This window comes from Cydia pomonella, chromosome 18 (assembly GCF_033807575.1).
Source record: "Cydia pomonella isolate Wapato2018A chromosome 18, ilCydPomo1, whole genome shotgun sequence".
In the NCBI taxonomy this organism is placed as follows: Eukaryota; Metazoa; Arthropoda; class Insecta; order Lepidoptera; family Tortricidae; genus Cydia; species Cydia pomonella.
In genome coordinates this window covers 13,547,392-13,565,745 of record NC_084720.1, presented here as the reverse complement: position 1 = coordinate 13,565,745, position 18,354 = coordinate 13,547,392, and the positions used below count along the sequence as shown (strand labels likewise).

Here is an 18,354-nt window from a genome sequence, read left to right as displayed (position 1 = left end):
TTTAATATGAACCAATCTTCCACTAATGGATCCTGCAGCGGTGTCATGGTCGCATTTTTATCACCTGTCATGTCACGTGTCATTTTCGAACTTACATACTTGTTAGAACGTGACAGGCATGGTGACAAATGATAAAGAGCCGGCCATCTTAGTCCTACTGCAGCCGTATCATGGACGCATTTTTATCACCTGTCATGTCATGCGTCACTTTCGCACTTATATACTTGTTAGAACGTGGCAGGCATGGTTTATTGTTTATTGTTCAAAAAAACATTGTAGTTACAGCGTTCGCCAATACATTACAATCTTAATATTAACCATTATTACTTAACCTAATATGTAAAATGGTGACAAATGATAAAGAACCGACCATTTTAGCCCTACTGCAGTGGCAGCATGTTTCCATTTTTATTGCCTGTCACTATGTCCGTCACTTTCGCACTTACATACTTGTTAGAACGTGACAGGCATGGTGACAAATGATAAGGAGCCGACCATCTTATCCCTACACGGGCTACAGGTTTGTAATTGTACCGTAATGCACTTAGTACCGGCAGGCGGCATCCTACATTTTCATACATAAAATAATACGACGCACTGTAAATTGTGGCGTTAGGTATCTTGATTTATTTAAAAACTCATGATTCATGAAAGTATTGTTTGGTGAACTGATTATTAATAGCATCGACTTAATTTCTGTAGTTGCCGAAACACGATTGGTAAACTTTTATAGCAGAGAAAATCGTATTAAAGATGCCTCTTTTTAAACAAACTGTTTCCTTGTACGGGCAAATGTACAGTCAACCAATTTGAATCCTAGGCCACTATAGAACCTTGTCGCTTTAACTACTCTATTCATGACATGCATCACTCAATAAGCACTGTCACAGAAGTCATTATGACATGGTTCTATAGTGGCCTAGGAATCAAATTGGTTGTAAATTTATGTAGATTAGTCTAATCTAACACACTTCAATACTGTTGTTGTGATATTCAATTGTTTTTTTTTTTACTTTCAACGGTAAACATGTTTTCTACATACGACCTTATAGAATAAGCTAGCGCAAAAGCAAATTCACTACGCGCGAAGTATCGGGTCGGGTTGAGCGCGGGGTTCGGGAAGGAAGCAAGCGTAGCCGCATTTTTATTAGATTTTATTGTTTGGCGATGCGTCACCTTAAGAAGTTTGTGGGGCCTTGATAGCTTAGAATAGAACTCGAGGGGAACGTCAAAACGCTAACAAGTTTTCGTCTTATAGAGGGTGTCCACTTAGAGAGGTACTAATATATAGTTAGAGTCTGGCTAGCCAAATATTGTTGACACATTTTTCCATGTTGTATCACCAATTGTCTATGATTAGAAAAAAAAACCTAAAGGCTGTTGTCAATTTATGTCATTCATTCAAATTGTTCGCGGCTTATAACGGGTTTATTTTAAATAATATTAATAATGACTATACCGAGTGGGGTCCGCAAACTATTATTTAAGCTCGTAAATAATTAAGACAATGTGCAAAGTTGACGTGAAGCGTTACAACGCTTTACATAGCGAAAAACTGCTATATTTTTGTTTACAAGACGTAAACAATTTAGTAGGTTGGTGCTCTATTACTATTTTGATACTTTAAGTATCTACTGGAAAATATCAATAAAATCCAAACACAACGTAACGAGTTACTGAAAACCAATATATAGAAGAAATCTGTGGAGTGACGTGACTGGTCAGTAGTAATTTGATTTAACAATACAAATTATATAAAAATATCTTGGCAAAACATGTCTATATATGTCTTTATATTTTACATAGTGGTATAAATTATGTGAGCTGATTTTGAGTGCACGACAACGTATATTTAACTGATTTCCTTAGGTACCTTACGTGTGCATAGAAAATCAAAAATATGTTCTAGTATCAACACTATAACTCCTACTACACAAAGTGTGACCAGCCCAAGATTTTTTTTAATTTCCCGCCAAAAATTTGTGTAATATTTCGGTAGCCAGACTCTATGTTCGTCTTAAAAAGGTTTCGAGTTACAGAGAAAAAACAAATGAAGAATTTGTAGTAAAGAGGTAAAGGTACAAAAGAGCATTCTTATTATTTTCTTCAGGTTATACAGGTTTGTTAATGAATTAAGAAGAGAAAAGCAATTTATTTCGTGTTACCGAGGATTTCACCTTATCGAGTTTCGAGTTACCGTTACAGCTGACATACCATATCCATAGGAAATCCTGATCCAATTTATAACCTGCTATAGCAATCAGAATAAGCCTCCGTGTATCATTAGGGTTTCTTTTTAACCGACTTCAAAAAAGGAGGAACTCCGAGAATCGTGAACCGATTTTCAATTATTATTTTTTTAATCGAACGGGTATAACCCCGAGATGGTCCCGTTGGCACCAAGTCGGGGTCTGATGATGGGATCTTGGAGAAATCGAGGGAACTCTTCAAATGTTATAGGTACATGTATGGCACTTTTGGTAATTTTCTAAGTCGATTTTATTTTTTGTTAATTTGAGATATTTGTAGAAACTCGCAATAATTTTAACGAAAATTAGTTTCTACAAAATACCACAATCACCAGGAAAATATTAAATAAAAAAATGTTTTATGTACAAACAACACGTTTTAATATGTTTTTACAATAACATGATTTAAAAGTAATTGTAAAAAAACTGTATTATTTTTAATACATGTCCTAGTTACGTGTTAAGGCGAGCCTTGGAATCATAATTACCTTTTATATTCATAACACTATTCATAGACTAAAATATAATGTAACCACTAATGGATCTCATTCCGATTACGCAATTTTTGTCTTGACCGACTTATGGGAAAAAATTGGGACGCATATCGTACGTGACATATTATCACTGTGATTGTCAACATTGATAGGGTCTTTTCATTGACAAGGGTCAAAAGGCCGTGTCGTTTTCAGCTGTGCTTCAGCCGAGTATCAGTTTCACAGACATTTTGTTTCATTGATGCAAGTTGCAGCTCATACACTTAAAGTTTCAGTAAAACTACGTCTAGCGAAGCAATTTTTATTAGCTGTGTTAGAGACATCTCATAATTAGGTGGAACTGATTAACACACACTAACACGGAATCTTGAAGCGAACAATTGAGATTAACCGATATGGTCAAGTTTTAATTCAAGTTTGATTATACGAGCGTTAGAGCAGCCGGCCACGTGATAACTTGATAAAGTAAAAATCAGTACCAGCGGCCAGCTGATAGTCAGTAGCCGAGGTGGAGCCGAGCGCAGCGCCCGCGCACACCGACGCCGACACCGCACGTGCCGCCAACCGCCCGCGATCGTCTTATGTTTCCAAAACAAACAAAACGTGCTCTTTGTTATAAAAATTGAAAATCGACAAATACGAATGCTAAAAACAAATGAACCTTAAAGTAAAATACTGTTGTCAAAATGACGTTGCGGGTCGAAGTGCCCGGGGATAAACCAGTCCATGTAGAACCGTGCAAGTGCAAGCCTTACCCAGAAATTAAACCCGAAAAGAAGTTAAGTAGGAGTGTAAAGGAGTTCTTAAAGAAATCATGGGCCTTCAGATCGAAAGTAACGGTGGAACCTTTTGTCATATGCTACGTTTTGCCAAGCGTGCTCGCTGGGCTCGCGGTGCAAAACCTGTGCTTAGAGAAATCATGCCTTGTGAACCTTGGGTACGACGAGAAAACATGCAGGCATATAATGCAAGGACGGACCTTAAATTACACAGAGCAAGAGAAGAAAGTGCAAAAGATGGTAGCTGAGATGACAGCGTGGAGCTTCCCATTGCAGACCGCTCTTCCAGGGATCCTGACGCTGTTCCTTGGGGCGTGGAGTGATCGCACTGGGAATCGGAAGGCTTTTATGGTTTTGCCTATCGTAGGGAAGCTGGTATCGATTATCGGTATCATATTGAGCACCGTTTTCTTTCTCCAAGTGGGATTAAACGAGACGGCTCTCCTGGAGGGTTTGCCGCCTGCACTTGCCGGTGGTCGAGTAGCCATGACCATGGCTGTGTATAGTTACATGACGGATATCACGAGTGAGTCTGAACGGACTTTCCGTCTCGGCATCATTACTGCGATACTGACCCTCAGCAGGCCAGTCGGGCTGGCGCTCAGCGGGATAATGACAAAACGTTTCGGTTACTACGGAGTGTTTATGGTCGCGTGTGTGTTTTATTTAATCGGGTTTGTTTACATTGTCCTAAGACTTAAGGAGAAACCTAAAAAGGAGGTGGAGAGTGATAAACAGGAGACTATTTTGTCTGTGTTCTCTGCGAAAGACTTCGTAGCGACAGTTAATGTGGCGTTCATGCGACGTGAAGGGACGCGGCGGTTGCAGATAATTCTAATTATGTTTGCATACATGTTCATCGTTGGACCAGTCTTAGGTAAATATTAGATTAACATTTATCATTATCTTGTTATACATTATTTGTTAGATTTATTCGGCTAGCTTCGGATGACTTTGGTAGCATGTGCGAGGCATTGCCGTTATTTATTTTAATGGGCAAATGTAGTTTTATTTCTTCCACGCAGACGGAGTTATTAAATTGCCACTTTCATGGAAGGCTTCGGTACTTTGTGACAAACATTTATGTATGTGATCAAAAAATCCATAAAGTATTCGTTGAATTTATGAATTTTATGATACATATATACTACCTACCCTAACTAAGAGGACAATCGTTGCCAGAAAACACCAATTGAAACTTGAGTAATGTATGGAAATAGTGATGTGACGTTCCGTAACAATTATCATCCCGTCCATTTTTTCTTTTTGTTTGACGTTTGTCAATTGTCATCTTGGCTAGGCCCCCTGAAACCTTCATAAACATAAACTCGTACATTGAAAGCATAATAGACTAATAAGATTTGATACATTTGGATTTTTATTTTGATGCTTTTATTTGATTCTTATAAATTATTGACCGAGCGTTAGCGAAGCGGCAGCTTGGGCAAAAATACTTTCGTATGTTCAGATGTTATCGTAATTCTCAACCAATTCCCGTGAAATTTTAAGCGCAGGTTCAATGATTAATTTAAAAAAAAATTGTCGATTTAATATTCCGTATTTTTTTTTTTCAAAATGGGGAGCCATACATTCGTTCCGTTTTAAACTAGTAATTTATTCAAGTCATATTTTTCCGACCAACATTAAGAAGCCGTTATTGATGTATGTTTAAGTTTTAAAGCCTGAAGACGTAATTTTAGTGATAATTTAAAGTTAAGGAACTGATCATGTTGATCTCATGCTAAATGATGGAGACCGAAGGTATATGGTATTATTTTTTCCTGGGGCCCTAAATTGTTAATAATCTGCCTTTGTTTCTTTTATAAAACAGTAACCAATACTACGGCTATTGACTAAATGCGAAAAAAACTAGTTTAAAAAGCTGTCACATACATTTGAACCTTAGTACTATCGCTATAGTTGCTTTTTAACGACATGATTGCATTTGCACGCGCCTAAGACGCCTCCCAATACGAGTAAAAGAAACAAAAGGTTTCGTTTAAAAGATTAAGGCTCGAGCCGCAAAAATCATTTCCTAAAATTAATATTTTAGCCACATTAAATCCTAAATAAAACGAAGTAAACGAACTCATTGGTTTTTGTCTCATTAGAATCATCTTGTTGTGTTGGACTAAGGGATTTTTTTTTGTTTTGAAAGACTAATAAATAATAACAGGCAGAATTATCGAACGAATGAATCCTGAATTGTAAAACTAAACTGTACCGTAATATTTGATCACTATGCATATAACGCATTGTAATACAGTTTCAATAAAATAGGCGCAGTGCAACGATTGCATATAGTACCTATAAACACTAACTTGAAAATACTTCGATAACAATTTGTAATATAAAAATTTCCGTAGATAAAATTAGGTAATTCATGTCTAATCGTGTTATTTATAAACGTTTAACAAATCTAATAGGTCATTTATAACCGATTGACCCTATTTTTTTTTGTTATCCTTTTGATTTGCTTAAAAGAGACACAGGCTTGGTAAGTTTTACGTATAATTTTTACTACTAACTTTATGTATAACACGGATACTTACTCTGCAAGTATGTAGTAAGGATTTCAGTGCTCTCATAAGGAGGAATCTTTGTACGCTTTTAGGGTCAGCATCGCGCACGCTACTCCAATAGGGTTTCATTCACGCGCCCGTGCGCTATGTATGTACGTATGCTCCTGACCGTTTTCGGCCACGGTGACTGCTTCAACTCCTTTGTTGGCGTTCATGTGCTATCGTGTGACGTAGCCGATTTTGTTGGCAAAGACCCGTGCGCACAACGGGCAAGAGAGAACACCATCAACATAATTATAGCTGATCACCGCTGGAGGTCGGGCTTTCAGCCCATCCCTCTTGTCATCCAGTTCTGTTCGACGACGGGATTCATAAATATCAGTTTGTTTCCTGACCAAAGATCTCCACCTAGGGCGGTTGGCGGCCTGCTTCTCCCACTATAGGGACTCAATGTCGCAGTTCTTCATGTGGCGTTTAAGCACGTCCTTGTACCTTAGGGGTTGTCCGCCTTGCTTTCGCTTGCCTTCCTCCAAGACGAAAACTGTATTAGGGAGTTGATTAGGTCCAGAACGCATATTAAGAAGTGTACCTATATTACTTCATCGTAATTTGTAATAGAAAGTCATCATTTACAACAAGTCTATTGCGAATTTATTTTGTTTACATGTATTGTATTCCGTTTCGTTTGATGCAGGTTACACTGATCTTGACCAAAGGACCTACCGTGACCTATCTCATTAATTTTTAATTCTCGTGAATTTAGAAGAGTGATAGAGTCAGACCTAAGTTGGCAGCGATTTTGATAGCCCAGCCTGTGCAAGTGTTAAGTAAACGTCATAATTTCATAGAAGTTTGACTATCAAAATTTTGGCTATAAAAATCGCTGCCAACGAATGTTGGTCTGACTCTAGAGAGGCAGAACCCTTAGTGTAAATTTATTCTATAGCGTGACGTTACGTACGCGTTTGCCTTACAACAGCACGCAAATCGGGACGCTTTGGAAACTCAAAATCCCATACAAAATTAGACTTAACGCAAACGCGTACTTCACGTCACGCTAACGAATAAATTTACACTAGGGGTACAGATAACGAAATTTTCGTTTTTCGCGGTAGGCTCTAAGTAGCTATTGTAAATTGTCCACATTTCGCTGATTTTATCTTTATCTCACATTTTACGAGTATGAATAGGATGGAATATGTTAGTAATGTGTGGCTTATATTTCGTGAAGGTGTGAATATACATAGTATGACATATTGAAAATGAAAATTTATTGATAACAATAGTTACAGGTCGTCTCGTTGTTAAGTATATTAAACCTACTTACTTACTTACTTATATTGTAATGGAAGTAAGTAAATGGGTATATGTATAGGTCCCGGGCTTAAGAGGACGTCCGCTTCAAAAAAACTATTTTTTAACACTACAAAAATGATACGTGTCAAAAACATAACTTGAAATTAAAATATATAAATTTTCATGCCTCCTCAAAGAAACATTGTACAGCGAAAGCTAAAGCGAAATTTGAAAGCATTCCTTATAGAATAAGATCATTTTAATATGTACAAGCCATTCTGAAAATGTTTGAACTTAGTTTGATTTGGAAGCGTATTCAATATATTAATTTATGACATTGTGTTTTTTTTAATTATTATTATTCATTAAATATGTACAGCAAACTTTTCACTATATCTTATACATTTTAATTGAAACCAGCGTTTAAAGACATAGTGTGCAGTGACAGTCATAGGGCTAGCTACATTATATGTGACCCAAGTTTAGAGAGCGATCGGATTTTGGATAAGTAATTTTCCTATACCTAATATAAATTTGATATTAATGTCGCGACATCCCTCTTACGCCAATCGGTGTAAAGAGAGATGACAGTGAGATTAATATGAAACCGGAAGCCTCATTTTTAAATTCTGAATAATTCTGCAGAGGTAGGTATATTTTGTGTTCTATTTTCACAAAACCGGTCAAGTGCAACAGGGTCAAACCTAATTTAGAAAAAGGTCACTACTGAGGACAAAATAATAAAAATTAATGACCCAGGTATAAATATATCAAGTTTTTGAGTCTCAGGTACTAAAAAAATATGTGCAGCCTGTAAGGGTGTAGAGTAAAAATTAGCTTTTGAGTCTATTAAATTTGCTATGTCTACAGGAGAGACGCGGAAGAGTTCATGCTATAGAATATGTATGGCCCAACAAGACTATTGAAAGAAGTCTTTCGTTTCGTATCAGCGCGATTGGCGCGTAGCCAACGTGCCACTGTCGCACTAATATGGAAGAGTGATCGTAGTGATTATATGCTCTTTGGAGTGATAGGGAGAAATGACTACGCTACGCTACGGAGCGTCAACCATTGGCAGGTTGACTACGCGGGTAGTTTCAGTCGAATGTACATTTAAAAAATTTAAAGGCTATACAACGAATTGGTGATTATACTAGATTTTAATCCATTTGATTTTCTACCTTATCACAAACACAATAGAGTCGAAAGGAAATTGGATTCAGAATCCACGAATAATGTAATAAAACCAGACTAAAACCTAACTACCTAGACTTAATTTTCCCCCTAAGTTAAAAGAGAATTCCTGAGAATCGGTTGCGAACGGTGTTTCCTCTCAGCGGGCACAATTGCACATGAAATTATGATGCCCGAATTTTATTTTGAAACAGAATACCAAAAATATAATAAAAAATTATGCAGACTTTCTTAAATCCAAGCTCACATACCTATCTGGCGCCGAGTTTTCCAAAAGAATTCAACCAAAAAAGGAGAACCAAAAATTACGAAAGTAAAAAAGGAACAGTTTAAAAAAGGACTGACTTATCAAGATTAATGCTGACACAATTTTAAAACCAGCATGTGGCTGGTTGCAACAATACATTTATTTTTAGGGTTCAGTGCCAATGTTTTTGGTAACAGTTATAACTTTCATTTGATACCTCGGTCCGGTGACAATGCTACTTAAATATTCTTTGTATATAAATCTTCGTGGCAATTGTTTTAATGACCGATCAGGCCTAGTGGGTAGTGATCCTGCCTATGAAGCCGATGGTCCTGTGTTCGAATCCCGGTAAGGGCATTTATTTGTGTGATGAGCATAGATATTTGTTCGTAAGTCATGGATGTTTTCTATATAATTATTTAAGTAATTTTATATATTATACAATTACTTAAATAGTTATAGCCGAGTGGATATGACGTCCGACTTTCAATCCGGAGGTCGCGGGTTCAAATCCTGGCTCGTACCAATGAGTTTTTCGGAACTTATGTACGAAATATCATTTGATATTTACCACTAGCTTTTCGGTGTAGGAAAACATCGTGAGGAAACCTGCATACATGTTATTTTTAGAACGTGCAAAGTCACTTCGGTGGTTGTCAATTAGGAAAGCATCATACTCGTACAATATTAACTGTTTGCAGTTTCTCTACATTTGCGTTACAAATAATCAATAAACATCAAGCTTTTCCAGTACCTTTGTTTTTATTTTACCAAAATATAATTGTTATTTTCAAAATGTGCTAAGTCACTTATGTGCTTTTCGAGTACCTAAGATTAGATAAAGATAAAGATAGTTTATTTTCCAAGTAGGCATATTACAATGCACTTATGAACGTCAAATTGGGAGCGTGCACGGCTGTCACGCAACCTAGTGTCCGCAATTCTAGGGGAAAACGTCAATTCACTACATCTTATAAAACTACTCCAAAACTAAAAACTACTGAACGGATTTTCATACGACTTTCATCTATCAATAGAGTGATTCTTGAGGAAGGCTTAAGTATATAACTTGTTAAGGTTTTGTGTAAATTGTTTGAAATATAACGATGTTGTCGGAAAAAATCACGCTGGCTAGGAGCTTTAATCGAAAACGCTGCCTAATCCGTTTGAGCTATAACAACACAATGTATGGTGGGGTTGTTTCTCATTCATAGGTCAACAAAAAAGTCCGTGATGTGAAATGTCTATCTTTTAAGGATAACTTACTATATCCATTCTTAACTTCTAGAAAAAGATCACGTAATATGTGGCATTTGCAAAGCTATTTACATGGATACATTATTAACAATTATCAAAATAAATACGTTAGTTATATTAAGCATTTCATACAGATTACAATGGTCCCTTACACCATACAATTTAAATGAATATTTCAGGAGTAATCGTAAATCAAAGTTTCATTTCGAGCCATATAATTGTACGAAATGTTAAAGACGCTATCCGCAGTTAGTTCAAATTTTTACCACCTTATGCGCTGGGATCGCTTTACTTACCCCCACCACGCACTTCGCACGGTCCCAATGAATTAGGGTCTCCCCAAACTAGTCGACGCCGTTTCGGCAAATCGCGTACGGAAAAAGCTTTATGTCAACGCAATAAGAGCGAATAAGTCGTAAATCGGCTCGGCCCACGCGAAACGACGTCTTTCGACGGGAAAACGGCGTTTTGCCGTAAAGCTGTTCGCATTCGTACGACGCTGTTTGCAGCCTACCGCACACGTTCGCATTCATAAATCTCCTTATACCGCCGTACGGTGCCGGAAAGAGTTGAACGGCTCCGATCACGGCCGAGTACCTACGATAAGGACCGGTCAGAGCTGGCGGAAGCCGATTAGCGTCTTCGACGGCCGAACATAGCTGACGACGGCCGAACAGAGCCGATGACGGCCATAATAATCGTAAAACATTTTTGGATCGAGTCTCAAACGAGGATATCGTAAATTAAATTCACCTTCACTTAATCTATATTGCCACAAAGAATCAACCCACGGTCGCCTCCGCTTTTGCTGCTGTTCTAGCTCTTCAACAAGTAGGCTACGATAAAAATGCTGGTAAGCCTTTTTTTCCATGCCCGTCTACGTAAAATATCCATCATCACAGGTTATTAAGGAAAATAATCTTACAGGTCTGTTCAATTTCAAACTCAGGTTATTACTAACAACCAGTCTCCAAAAATGAGATTTACGATTGCCGATCACCCGCTGTCCTACATCTGTTCGTCGGACTCAACGGCTGTACGTGTGCTGTCTGACGTCTCGACGGCAGGACGGAGCACGGGAGAGCCGACCGTCGCTTTACAACTGTTGCGATAGCAAGTCGCAGGCGATCGGGCGTCTCTACGGCCGCAAGGAAGATGAGACTGCTAAACGCAGGTGTCCAACCGCGGAGACGGTCGATCGGCTAAATGCGAATAGTGTGGTGTAAAACACTCGGCGAAAGCCGACTCCGCGTCGACTGGTTTGGGGAGACCCTAAAACTAAACTAACTATTATTTTAAGTGACAAAACCGACCTTTTTCTTCATTCTTCAAGATGCCAAGAAGTAAAATAAAAAGTTGCAAAGGGATTAATCAAACAACTAGAATTAAGTCCTTATACACCCAGTTAGACCCGTTATAATGTAGACTAAACAACGAATAAAAAAATCATAAAACGAAGCAATTAGTCTTCTTGCACTTTGGCTTACTTGTCTTTCAATTAATATAATTAATGTAAAAATCAATTTTTAACAAGCAGAAACGGCTGCGAACGATGCTATTAAGCTTAGAATAAATTTAAAAGTGGAAAAACTACTGTCTTGGATGAGACTTGAACTCATGGCGTCTGGATCGATCCTCCAGCGCTCTGCCAACTGAGCCACCAAGACCCCAGACCAACCTCAGACCAGACCTCATCAGAGACCAGGAGTTCAAGTCTCACCCAAGGCGGTATTTTTTTCACTGTACGCGGACTTTTCACGCATTTTTCATTCCACAGTTAACTAATTGTCATCGTGACAGTTCTAAAAACCCCAAACACAATTAGATTGCCTTATTTTATCACAGAGTTCATAGGAACTCTGACTCTGAGGAGGTAGCCATAGGGCTACCTCCTGTCTGCATCATCAGATCAGCTCTATGTCATAATAATATTGCATTTTCATCCGATTTATGCAAATTTCAGCTCAATCGGAAACCGGGAAGTGGATCAAATGTACCTTTGCAAGATTTGATTACAGACCGACAGACAGACAACGGGACAGATGAAACTAAATAAAAGCTTGTAAAATCGTTGCGTTGGGTCGTGTGGAGTTCTCGGTACTCAATCGTTACATACGCACTTGTCTGAATAATTAAAATTCGATTTAGTTAACGGTAAAGTCGTTGACTTATTACATCACCAATCTGAAAAATGAAAATGCTTGGTTTGTATATTTTCTGGAGTTTAATGTACTGAAATAATTTAATATTACGTTTCCTGTAATCCACTATCAAGAAAATCAAAAAGCCCAGTTTGTAAAAAAAAACATTGAGTTTGCATTTCTTGGTACTTCGACAGTAATTTTTGTAATATAAAATCATCTATTACTTTTGTATTTTGTTAATTCATCTAACCATTTGATGGTCTCGGCTCCGACAGATCCGTACTTACCAAGATCTAAGTAAGTGCCTCTTTGAATTTATAAGTCGAATCGAACGTCCAATACTTCTTACTCGCAGTACTTTGAGTTCAAAAGACGATAACATAGACAATATAAATTCAGTAACCTAACCTTGCTGACCCATAGCCGACACGTTTAGCTATTTAGTCGTCAAGTGAATATAGTGATATGAATGTGATAATATTGTTAGATTTGCCAAATATCTTACATACGAATTGGCTTGGTTATTTTATTCAATTGACAGTATTAGTCAATCTTATTTTTGTAACGATCGAATGTATTTGACGATCGGTTTGGCCTAGTGGGTAGTGACCCTGCCTACGAAGCTGATGGTCCCGGGTTCAAATCCTGGTAAGGTCATGTATTCGTGTGATGAGCATGGATATTTGTTCCTGAGTCATGGGTGTTTTCTATGTATTTAAGTATTTATAAATATTTATATATTATATATATCGTTGTCTAAGTACCCTCAACACAAGCCTTATTGAGCTTACTGTGGGACTAAGTCAATTTGTGTAATAATGTCCTTTAATATATTTTTTTTTTTAATAAAAGCTTTTATTTAAATGCTCTAAAAAGAAGAAAATAAAATTTTCCTTTAAAATTTTAATCATCAACTTATATCCTCATTATACACAATTTATATGTTCATAAAAGTTTGTCGCGCGATTTAATTGTATAAATAAACTAGTACCTCTTTAATTAAGTAACTTGATCTGCTAAGTTAAAATTATCAAACATTTTAATTTAATTTAATACTTATAGGTACTTAAACCTCGCGACAAGCTTTTATGAACATATAAATTGTGTATAATGAGTTTATAAGTTGATGATTAAAATTGTAATGGAAAATGTTATTTTCTTCTTTTTAGAGCATTTAAATAAAAGCTTTTATTTAAAAAAAAATACTTTTATTTTATTTTTTCTTTTTAGTTATTTTGAGTTACTCTCAACAATCCCTTTCATTTGATACCCATATTGTAGAAGTGCATTAAAAATAACTATTCCGCCATCTTGGATGTTCCGCCATATTGGATTTAGAATAACGTCACATATTTTTTCGAGTTACTGTCAACAATCCCTTTCATTTGATACCCATATTGTAGAAGTGCATTAAAAATAACTATTCCGCCATCTTGAATGGGCCGCCATGTTGGATTTAGAATGACGTCACATAATTTATCATGCATTGTCATCCAAACTAAACGTGTATACAACATTTCAGCTCAATCGGCTGAAGATATCTGCTTCAAAATTGAGTTGGGGTGCTTCAAAATTGAGTTGCAAGATTCCACCCGAACAAACATACATACATACATACATACATACATACATTACAAGTTAAATAAAAGCTTTTAACTTAATAATTAATTTAAAAAAATGTATATGTGGGTCTAAATGCAAAATATAAATAGTCAAATCGAATGTTTTACCGAGTCTCCTAAACGCTTCATACTAAATACATATGGAAATTAATTTATAGTAAAATAAAGTACTAAACGTATCGATGTACATAAGTTGATTTTTGTTTAATATTTATGTAATTGCTAGGAATCGAATGATACCATTTCAAAATCATTTTAAGTTATTATTACTTCGATTCAGTTACGGTATGTTGCTCAATATTCTATCAATATTAAACTTAATAGGTATAATTCTACTACAATTCTCCATAAAATCACATGTTGCCAATCTAAAAGGGGTGCAATTCTCCAGGGTGGAAAACTTCACCTATGTACGAGTATTATGGATGACATTATCTAATATCTCTTTTTGACACCACGCGATTGAAAGAGACGGATACTTTTATCATCCCTGTTAAGTAGACAAGTATGATCAGCATAAAGAACTACCACGAACCACGTGAGTTGCCTCTCTGACGCACTTGTAATTTCGTACGTAAGTGTGACAAGGAGGCATTACGTCGAACGTGGTCCTCTGAAGAGCTACTAGCCATAATTCTGTAGTAATACGTTTTCTGTGCCAATAACTTCGATAAGCAATAAGGGAGCAAACGTCAGATGCAGGTCGGCCGGCTCGGCTGGGTATCGGCATGCATTGTTGGGTGGTGCAATTTGACAAATAAATAAGCGCAAAATGTCTTCTTAGGGGCCTACTGGGAACATTTAAGAACGAAATTTCATTATCTGTCTCTCTATCACTTTTGTGTATGAAATGCATTCAATGAAATATCGATTAACGATGTTTGTGGTAAGTCCTCAGTACTTTTTTTACGTATATAGTAACTGTATGCATTAGAAGGTTGGCTGGTTGGCTGCCTTGTGGTTTATATCGCATACTTAAGGTACCGTAGGTTGGTGTTCTTGTTTTGTAGGTGAGTACGTGAGCGAGATGTATGTGCGTGTTGGGGACCGCGAATATCATGTTTTTGAATTTTAATTTGTTGTATGTCTTAAAAAAGAAAGAGTAATCGCTGTGTTCCCTCAAATATAAATTGCGCATTTTAGAAGTAATTTTCATACGATACAATACTCTTTATTGCACACCACACATAGTTTACAATAAATGTACAGAAACAAACAAAGACAATTTGATAGAGGTAACAACAGGCGGTCTTATCGCTTAAGAGCGATCTCTTCCAGACAACCTTTGGGTATCGGAGACAATAAAATTAGAATATAATTTTCATATTGATAGTTTTTGTGCGTAAATTGTTACAAATTTTTAAAGTGCGTTTTAGAACATCAAAGTCAAAAAATCTAATTGCTGAAGTCCCTACAGAAAGTCCTCAAAATTGCTACTTAAATTTTTCGCAACTGTATTGTTATATAAAAAAGCGGCATGACTTTTCAAAAACTCCGCTTTCTAAATTTACGGTATTACCTTAAACTGAACACGTCAATATAGTTCCTGCCCCTACAGTTCGCGCATGCTGTAGGGGCTGCCATCTTGTACCCAAAATTGGAAATTTAAACTTGATATAATCAGTTCAGTGTCAATAACGTGGAGGTACTATGTTGCAACTTAAGAGTTCATGCCCGCTTCCTACACCACCTGGCGCTTAGGCTGCGTTCCCACTATGTCCTAACGACAAATATAGTCGTGAGTAAATATACAGGCCGACGCCGACGCCGAATTAACGCAATTAATACAGCAAAAAACCAATAAGCGGACTCGAATTGTCGACTGCCAGAGTATTTCGGACCGGCTTGACTCCTTGGCGCTGCGTAGAGATGTGGCCCCGCCCTGCATTTTCTATCGCATGTATAACGGGGAGTGCTCCGAGGAATTGTTCGGAATAATCCCTGCCGCTTCTTTTCGCCATCGCCCTACGCGACAACATTTCCATCCTCATCACTTAGTTGGTTGGCAGTCCTTAGCTGTGCGTTTCTCCAGGAACTTTCTGCCTCACACAGCTAAACTATCGCCTGAGGCCACGACGCACGACTATCTGTCGTTACGTTACGCATACAGACGTATTCAAATATTTGTTATTCGATCTATTTCCAATATGATACTGATCTGTCACTGTCAAAAGTGACGCTTTTGGTTGAAGAAATGTCACTTTTAATACTTTTCTTCAAACAAAAACGTCACTTTTGACACTGACATATACCTACGATCCTAATTATTCATAATATTAGGTACAGTCAGCATCAATAGTAGCGGATGAAACAACGCGCCAAAAATATCTGATATTGCGGATAACTTTTCCAAATACAGATAAATATCTAAAATTTATATTCAAAAGTATATCTTTTACAGTCTTAATTGTTCTACATATTGAATCACCTCATTTTGTTAAGCTGTTACAGAATGGTAGATACTTTTGAAACCTTGTTTCATCCGCTACTTTTGATGCTGACTGTACTAACCTAACCAACAGACACAATGAGTGTCGGGAACGCGCTCGACGGGTTCTATGTTTGTAGTTGATTTCCTCTATAAAGCGTGAAAACGCTATGAAAACGTTGAAAGTGAATGTATTAACCCCATACACGCACTGCAAGCCTCAATTAGTTAATTCATGTTTTATCCCTTTCTTAAGCGGAGGTGGCCTAGTGGAAAAGACGTCCGAATAATATCCGTCGAAATATTGGCTCGTACCAATGAGATTTTTGGAACTTATGTACGGACTATCATTTGATATTGAACACTAGTTTTTCGGCGAAGAAAAACATCGTGAGGAAACCTTAGACAAGAAATTCAAAGGTATATGTAAAGGTATATAAGTCGCAAACCCGCTTTGGGCCAGCGTGGGGACTAAATAGCACAAGCCCTCTCGCGCATGAGACGCCTGCGCCCAACAGTGGGACGTATATAGGCTGAATACCATCGTATATTTTTATTCCTTTCTTACAAATACATTTGTGTCCAAATGACAGATTAAAACGAACAATTATTAGCTAATTAACGCTTGTAGCGCATGAATAAGAGGGTTAATTTTTACATTACATTAAAATTATGAGTAGGTAGCAAGGAGTCAACAATTTTGAGTACCAACTTTAACATAACAACTGCACAACAGTCTATTGTTATAAATTGTATTATAATTATAATATATGATATGTCATTGCTTTTTAAGAGTATTTCATGCAAGCCATAGCAAATAAGCCACTATAAAAATAAGTACCGCTTGTGCAAACTTGCATGCAATCGAATCGCAACTTTAGTTACCAAATTTAATATTGTAATATTAAATTTGGTAATTAACGAGTATTTTCCAGATCATCAAAAATTTACTTTTAGTGCTCAACGAAATAGGTAGACTGCTGTTTATTTTGGTAGTACCTAGCAATAATGTCGAATTCTCTTAAATTGAATACTGGTATAAAAATACCATAGCTAATTTCAGTCCTTAAGCGCAATCCCTTTCACCGTTTTACAAAAAAATCTTATAATTAGATGACGGAATGTCATTTGTCAACCGAATAATCATGGTCATTATGATTAATTTTAGAGCTAAACTAAGCATTGAAGGTAAAAGGAATAATATATAGCCCTTGAAGCCGAAGAATAACGAAAATATTCTGTTCGTAAGTATACGAACACGAGGCAAGCAGTTCTAAATTAATACTCAGATTTCGACTAATTAATGTCCTATTCCTCTTCTTTTGACAATGTTAACAATTCGATTCAATTATTTATTCATAAAATTACAATTATTACACGTCATATTTATTACAATACATAAGTACATTACCATTCTATAATAATAAATTTTATGTATTTAAATTACAATACGTTGTTCATTTTAATAAGGTCGTATTAACATAATGTCAACATTACATGACTATTGTTAACCTATCATGCAGGACTCATTTGCCATTTCTATAAGAAGAATTAATTCAACGAATAGTAGGCAGCAGAGACTAGGTATATCTTTAGTTTAAGTACGAATGAATTATTGCTATTTGCAGTTTCTATGTATGTCTAGTCGGTTGTAAATTTTTGGGCCGATTGTGGGCAGACATTTTTTAGACTTAGCTAGCCGTGTGCGGGGTGGACGAAGTTCGTCACGGACGGTGCCTGAAGTTATATTTGGATTCCGCGGCGTTGGTTTGAAACTATTCAAAGTTAAGCCTTACCTGTTTAGCTATCTCTAGAATATATATTTTAATGCAGTATATATTTGTACCTATCTACGAAAATTAAAACAATATGAAAAAGTAATAATTTTATCACTAAATGCGTGCGGGCTTCCAGGCCTGCAATGGTCGTTTCAGTAAACATGTAGATGTTTTTTTCGAAAACCTAACAACTAAATTATGTTTCCAACAAAAAATGTGTCCCCATCTTTTTATCCAAAATTGATGTGGAGTCTTAGTAGTCTTGTGACGGTTTAAAAAATGTATTTCAAAATACGTCACAAATATGACAATAATTTTCGGACAATTGTTTAAATCAAATAATT

General features: G+C 36.7%; 1 protein-coding gene across 1 annotated transcript in view; it reads left to right on the top strand.

Moving 5' to 3' along the window:
* Positions 1-2,785: 2,785 nt before the first annotated feature.
* Positions 2,786-18,354, top strand: part of LOC133527548 (uncharacterized) — a 47,037-nt gene continuing 31,468 nt past the window's right edge. The window contains exon 1 of the mRNA XM_061864602.1: positions 2,786-4,399. Within this exon, the coding sequence (XP_061720586.1) occupies positions 3,430-4,399 (970 nt within the window). The 5' untranslated portion in view covers positions 2,786-3,429. The remainder of the gene's footprint in view (positions 4,400-18,354) is intronic.